At 56.6% G+C, this 7,166-nt stretch overlaps 1 protein-coding gene across 1 annotated transcript; it reads left to right on the forward strand.

Moving 5' to 3' along the window:
- Nucleotides 1-2,403: 2,403 nt before the first annotated feature.
- NOBOX (NOBOX oogenesis homeobox) lies at nucleotides 2,404-6,945 on the forward strand. The gene is made up of 8 exons (XM_040644533.1): nucleotides 2,404-2,476; nucleotides 2,950-3,495; nucleotides 3,910-4,118; nucleotides 4,366-4,478; nucleotides 4,746-4,831; nucleotides 5,061-5,292; nucleotides 5,626-5,930; nucleotides 6,644-6,945. Exons 1-8 carry the CDS (start codon nucleotides 2,404-2,406, stop codon nucleotides 6,943-6,945), a joined length of 1,866 nt encoding a protein of 621 aa, XP_040500467.1.
- Nucleotides 6,946-7,166: the final 221 nt, after the last annotated feature.

The following is a 7,166-nucleotide window of genomic DNA, read 5'->3' on the forward strand; positions in this document are numbered from 1 at the left end:
ATAGAGAAGAATGATTTATTCTTCATTTAATGCAGGAGTAGCTATTAATAAATTAAGTGTGCTGGCTTCTCACTGCTGCAGACACCTCAGTGAAGGTCAAAAGGTCATTTTCCCTCCACCCAGGCCCCCACCCTACTTCCCCCACTCTCATCCCCAGGATGGTTTTAATTGACTTTGTTTTTGAAAGGTCTAGGAGTGTCTCGAACTCTAACATGAATAAAAATCACCTGAGGGGCTTGTTACAATGGCTAGTCCTTCTCTAGACCTACCAATTTAAATTTCTGGGAATGGGGCCTGGAAGCCACATTTTGCGCAGATTCCCTAAGAAATTCTGATCTAGGGGAAAGTTAGGAACACTCCTGAGAAACAGTAGGTCAGGAGAGAATAAAACTGGAATACTTTGGGCGTGGGAAGCGGCAAGCTAAGGCAGAGAGAAAGGGGCCAGGATTTGCAAGGCTCCTGCCCTATTAGGGAGCTTGGTCTTTACCTCCTGGGCAGGCAGAGGCCGCTGCAGGGTTTTAAGCAGGGCTGGGGCAAGGTCAGCTGCCTCTTCTTTTAACCTTCAGCTCATAGCTCATGTGTCATCCTCACCTTTCCTGGTCCCTCAATCCTAGGCCAGGAGAGATTCCTGCCCCTCTAGGCTCCTAAGAGCCCGTGCATGCTCCTAACTCACCACTGACCGCCCTCTATTGACATAGTCCATTTACCTACAGAATTGTTCGAATCCCCTCTACACCAGTAAGCTTCTGCAGGCAAGGAATTGACTTGTGCACGGGGCCTGACATGTAGTAGGCGTCCTATAAATGTTTAACCAAGTCGATTATTGTGTTCCATTTACAACCATATCGCCGTCTGAGGGTCCTGGTAGACAGCAACCTCACTGCCCCCTACGCCCTGCTCACAAGGCCCCCAATGCTTCCTTTCCAGCTGAGAAGCTGGGCCCTATTTCTAAACCTCTCATTTATCAGAGGATATTAGTTTAATAGGGGTCGGACTGAAACATCAGATTCCCCAAGTTCTGATCATATTGTCATGAAGTTAACCCGTTTATATTTTTATGTTTCGAAAAGCACGAAAGCTCTGGCAGCTCTCCCCAGTCCTCAAAGGAATGCAGGCAGAGGAAAACGAACACATCGGTGATTACAGCAGGAAAGCACGTGCTGTCCAGACTCTTTTTCAGTCTTAAAAGCAAAACACCTGGATTCCGTTCTGGACCCCCCCCCACCCCCACCCCCCATCCTTCACCCTCTCCCCCACCCCATTCCCCAGCTCCCAGCACCTGTTTCAGTCTGGCCGGTGCTTTCCACTCAGGGTCAGGCACGGACCTAAGGCGGCGGCCACGAGAATTTTAAATTCTGTATAAATTTGTTGAAAGGTACCAGAAACGTGCTATGAACTAGGACTTACAAACATCACCCCTGTGAGAGCTCCCTTCGGAGGCTCCCCGGCATTCTCAGAGAATCGAACTGGAACAGTGGGGGGGGGGGGCGACCAGGACACCGGGGCCCTCTGGGCTCCTGAGCACCTCGCGTCCCCGCACCGGCCGTCGTGCCGCTGGCTTACCCCGCAGCGCCGCTCCTTCAGCCCGCTCTTCCCCACGCGACGCCGCTCTGTGCTCGCAGGACCCTCGAGTCAGAAGGCGTCTTGGGGGCTCGTTCAGCTTGAGGCGTGGAGAAGCCTCAGCGAGCCCAGCGCGTGGGGCTCCAGAGTGGCCTTCGCCCGGCCAGCACCGGAGGGCCGCTCCCCGCGGCGCCAGCCCTCGAGGCCAGCGGGCCTGCGCGCCGAGCGGCGGGCGGCCGAGGGGAGGGGCGGCGGGCCGCACACCTGGGCCGGCGGGGCGGGGCGACCCCCAGGCCCGCGCGGCCCTGCAGCTGCCCCACGCGCCTCCCGCCCGGGCGGATCTCGCCCTGGCGGCGGGGTGAGGGGCGCGGGCTCGGGCTCCCCAGGGTCTGGGAGGTCCCTGCACACCTGCCCGCCGGCGAGGCTTCATTAGGCCGCGTGAGGGCAGCCTGGCGGGTCTCGGCGGCGCGAGTCCGGGCCATGGAACCCACCCGGGAGCCCTGCCCGGAACCACGGGGTGAGCGTGCGGCGGGCTTGGGGGACTGGCGCCCGCGGGGCGGCTTCTGGCCACGCGGCCGAGTGCGCTGACTTCGAGGTCGGGGTGGGCCGAGGGGCTGGGGGCGCTGGGAGGGGGGTGAGGGAGGCCCAGGACCGCGCGCCCTCTATCCTTGAGGTTCCCATCTCTCTGCACGCCGGGCCGGGAGCCCCAGGACCCTTCTTGTCTAGGCTCCGACAACCGTCTTTCTGACCAAGGCCTAGCACTCTGGTATGTCGCATTCATTGAGCACCTACCACGTGCCAGGTTCGCTAGGGTACAAGGTGGCCTAAAACGCTGGCAATCCAATGTGTCCCCCCACTCTCCTTCCTCACACCACCAGCTGGCCCGTCCTTGTCCCTACTCTAAGCAGTGATGCCTGTATCTGCAGCAGGAACAAGATCCAGCCTTAGAAGCAGCAGACTCTCAATCTCTCCCTCCTCTCTGTGCACTCCCAGCTTCACCATTTGTCCCCTAGAAATGCCTGAACAGATTCCTGTACCTTGACTCACATTCCTGGGGGAAGTCTGGGGGAAAAACCCAGGGAACTCTCAGAAAGTAAGTACCCCCCCAAATTAGGATTGCTCTCCTACCATCTGTGTCTGTGAGCTCAGGCTCCCTCATGGGTGCATATATTTGCTCACATTTTTCAAAGCAGTGGATTATTTAATTCAATGGTTATGATAGCCAAGTGAGCACGGTGAGCCTAGAATCATTACCCTCTTTAAGGAGTGGACAAATGAAAGCTTGAGGCCAAACGGGCAACTGGCTGCAGAGCAGGAAGCAGCACATTCTCTAAGTCCAGACTGTCTCTTCCCCCCGGTGCTAAGGTCAGTGAGTGCTGTTCCCCACAGGCCAGGAAGCTGGAGGCAAGCCCCTGGCTCCGGGGCCAGAGAAGGAACTGCTGCAGAGTCCAGCCCCCCACACACGGGATGCCCGAAGTGAGGAACTGCCCCCCTCTCGCCGCGTCACTGGGGAGAAGCCGTCATCAGAGGCCCCTGGAGAGCCAGCTGGTGTAGATACTGGGAGGGCGAGCCAGCCTTCTGTCTCTGGGACTCTCCACAAAGACACAGTCATGGCCCCACCTAGACCCCAGCCTCCCGGGGAAGGCTGTTCCTTCCCAGTGAGAGAGGCAAAGCCAGGGAAGAGGTCCCACTCTCCAGCCTCCAGTAAGCAGAAAATGCCCAGTGTCGGGGGTCTGGCCTCCGCATCATCTCCAGGTGCCATCAACTCCGCCCATGCCACACACAACCTAGTGCCTTGTGGGTCTGGCCGGGGGCCCTGCCATCTGGCCAACCTCCTCAGCACATTGGCTCAGAACAGACAAAACACAGATCAGAAGAGGACCCCAGAAGTGACCTGTCAAGTTCGGAAAAAGACTCGGACCCTATACCGCTCAGGTAAGGCCCTGAAGGTGAGAGAAAATCTAAGAGAGCTGGTGTCATCTCTGGGAAAGGTGGGCTCAACAGAGAACGCAGTAGCCCCAGGAGATTGCAGCGTGGGCAGTCTGTACAGCCCCTTGTCCTGAATCCTGTCTTGACCTGTGTCAGGGCCACAACCTGTGACCTTCAATGGGTTGCCTCATCAGAAGGTGAAACCAGGACCAGGTTAGAAGGAGCAGGAAAGGAAACACCATATGGTTCCCTGCCACAAAGCCCAGGAAAGCGAGAGAAGGTCCCACCCAATGGGGAATTTAGTTGCAAGGCTCTGGGAAGACCCTTGGGTTGGGAACAATGGTCTCGTCTGGAAGGCATCTGTCTTTCTCCTCTTGCTGCCACATCACAGTTTGTCCTCACGCAAGTTTCTTCTTCCAGACCAGCTGGAGGAGCTAGAAAAGATCTTCCAAGAAGACCACTACCCAGACAGCGATAAGCGCCGGGAGATTGCCCAGACGGTGGGGGTCACCCCCCAACGCATCATGGTAAAGGGGGTTCTCCAGCGAGTCTCAGGGTGGAGGAGAAACCACCAGCTGGAATGCTTGAGGAGCACAGCGAGTGCTCAGCATCTCCCTTTAGGGGCTGAGGTTAGGTCTTAGATCTGGCCATGTTCCTGCCTATTTCCATGTTGCTATCACCTCAGATTAGAGGAGGAAAATACCTCAGAGCTATCTAGATGAATCTTTTCATAAAACCACTCTTGCAGAGAAAGGCGTCTGAAGCAAAGTGGTAAAGTGACCTCCTAAAGTTACCCAGCTCATCGTGCGACAATCAGAGCCCGAATCTTAGTCTCTGCCAAGCTTCTGGAACTCTTCAAGGGTCTCCCTCCTACAGGTGTGGTTCCAGAATCGCCGGGCAAAGTGGCGAAAAGTGGAGAAACTGAATGGGAAGGAGGACAAGGGCAGTCCTACAGACCCTGCCCCTACCCCTGCCAGCAGTCAGTGCAGGTAGAATTTCTCCTCTTCCTGGATCTCATCCCCACAGGTAGGAAGTTGGGCTCCTGGGGTCTAGAAGGAGAGAGTGTTGGAAAGTTGGCCATGAGGGCTGGAGTTTTTGGCTGATATTTAGAAAGACTTTGGATAGAGGGCGTTGGGAAGTTGCCATTGTCTTGTAGGAAGGCAGTGTCTGGGACTCTGGTGTCCTTTCCCTGCACTGAAGCCCTGGTCTAAATCTAGGGACACTAGGGCTACGGTGTTCCCCCTGCCTGCCTCCAGCTCTGCAACTGAGCTGCCACCTACTATGCCCCTGGCCCCAGAGCCTGGAACCTTCCCTCAGGAGCCCCCTCTGGATATTCTTACAGGTAAGCTGACCACCTCCTGAGGGTTATGTGAGGGGAAATGGCAGCTGGAAAGACAGAGTCCTTTCTAGATAGATAGATGGGGGAGGTAGAGGCCAGTGCCCTCTAGTGTTTTGGTCCAGTGGAGCCTATTCAAGGGGACCTGGGCATGGCACACTTCCACCATCCATAATCCCAAATCTGCCTCCCCATTTTCTTACATTTGTAACCCCTCTTTGACTTTGGTTCCTAGAGACCCCTATGCTGCTGACCTCTGACCAGACTCTGGCCCCAAGTCAACAGAGTGAGAATACTCAAAGGGTGGCAGTGACTCCACCACTCTTCAGCCCCCCACCTGTTCGAAGAGTCAACCTTCCTTTTCCCCTGGGCCCTGTCCCGACCTCCCAAGTGATGCCCCTGCTGCTGGATACTCCTGGCAGTGACAGCAGCCACAAAGAGGGCCCCTGTGGCTCCTGGGGGACCAGGTATGGAGCCTGATGGGGGTGGCCACCTGAGTTATCTTGGAAGGGTATAGAAGGAGAAAAGACGGATGGAGCAGGGTGGGGGGTTAGCTGAGAGAAGCAAGGAGTCTTAATTGTGATGAGGATTAAAAGCATAAGTAGATTTGAAGTGGGAAAGATCTAGACTATTATAGCAACAACGTAGGAATGAGGGTGAGAAGCCAGGAACAGGAAGAGAAAGAAGAGGAAGAGGCAAGTCTGGGGTCATGGAGATGGGGAGGGTCTCACCTACTGTGTGGCCACAATGAGGAAGCTACTCCTGAGCCTCACAAAATACTCTTTTGTCCCCCCCTCCAGCATCACCCCCCCATCCACCTGTTCATACTTGGAAGAACTGGAACCCCCGGATTACCAGCAGAGCCCCCAGTCCGGACCATTCCTGTTCTCCCAGGCTCCACAGAGCCAGCTTTACCAACAGCCTCAACCCCAGTTTTCCTACCTGCATCCCTTCCCCTTCCCCACGCCCCAGTCCCTGATGCCTCCACTGTCAGACGACTCCCTCTTCACATCACCTTATGGCCCCAGTGCGGGTCCGTCTCAGGGCTACTTCCCCGGCCCCCCATCAGGACAGATGGTGCTGCAGCCACCTTCTGGGAATGTGGGTGAGTTGGGGCTGGAAGAGAAGGTGCCCATGGTGACAGACGAAGGTGAGAAGGGACAGGGAGCCTCACTGGCTGAACAGCAAGGTGGTGAGCGAATCACCTTTCCGTGCCCCTGCTTGGCTTTACGAAACTCTTCAGGTCTCTGGGGCGCTGCACAGCAGAGTGAGAGCTTTGGAGTTAGGAAAACTGAAGTTTGAAGTCCAGCCCAGCTGTTCTCGGCTTTGCTGAGTCTCAGTTTTCTGGACTCTAAAATGGGAATAGTATTTCTCTATCAGGGAGGGATTTGCTGAGGGTTAGGAACAATAGGAGGGAAAAACAGTATGAGGAAAACACAGAGTAAATGGCAGCTGATCTGAGCATTCTGACAGGCCACCTGGACCTCTGAACTCTAGACAAAACCATCGTAGTAAGACAATTCCAGTAGAAGGGAAGGAAAGACGTGCGCAGTCCGTCAGCCTCCCTGCTGCCCGTGCGAGGGGACACTGGCCTGACCCACAGGCCACTCTGTGTCGATGTTACCAAACCACGGAAGCTCGAGTCAGGAGCTTGCCGGGTCTGTGGGGAGCTCCTGCCCCTGGTACTCCCCCCGCACTGGCACTGGGTTCCTAAACTGTGTTTCTGTGGGAGGAGGAGGGGTGTCTGCCACGGAGTATGTTCAGTGTGGTGGTACCCTTAATCCTGTCTAAGCTTTCCTGCACTCTTTGACCCCGCAGGTACAGTCCCCTGGAATGACCCTTGCTTGCCAGAACTGCCTTTCCCTGGTCCCTTCTGTCCGCAAGCCCTGGGGCACCCCCCCGGAGGGGATGGCTACTTCCCGGAGCTGTTCCCAGCCCCCTTCGCCCCGGCCATGAGCAGGCAACCTTCTCCAGGTGTCTCCCAGCTGCCTGAAGCCGCCGGACCAGGAGCGGGGCCCTTCCTTGGCAAGGCCCAAGAGCAGCCTCCCGCCTCCTCTGCGGAGGATCCCTCAGCACCCCAGGAGGTCCGAGAGGAAGACAAGCACGGCTGTGGCCCCTAGTCGTGGGGCCAAGGAGTGGAAGGGGGGTGGGAGAGGGTTGGGTGCCACTGAAGAGACAGCAGTGTTAGGAAGGACCGGGGACTCTGTTGACTGGGGTGGAAGTCAGACGTTTCCCCCTCTGTGGGCTCACCTTGCCACCTAATTTGAGAAGCATGAGGGCCAGCCCCACCCTTTCCCCACACCCCCGTATGGCAGCCCTGAGAGAAAGGATGGTCCGTATG

The sequence above is a fragment of the Ursus maritimus genome, unplaced genomic scaffold (assembly GCF_017311325.1).
Source record: "Ursus maritimus isolate PB19 unplaced genomic scaffold, ASM1731132v1 scaffold_3, whole genome shotgun sequence".
Lineage (NCBI taxonomy): Eukaryota > Metazoa > Chordata > Mammalia > Carnivora > Ursidae > Ursus > Ursus maritimus.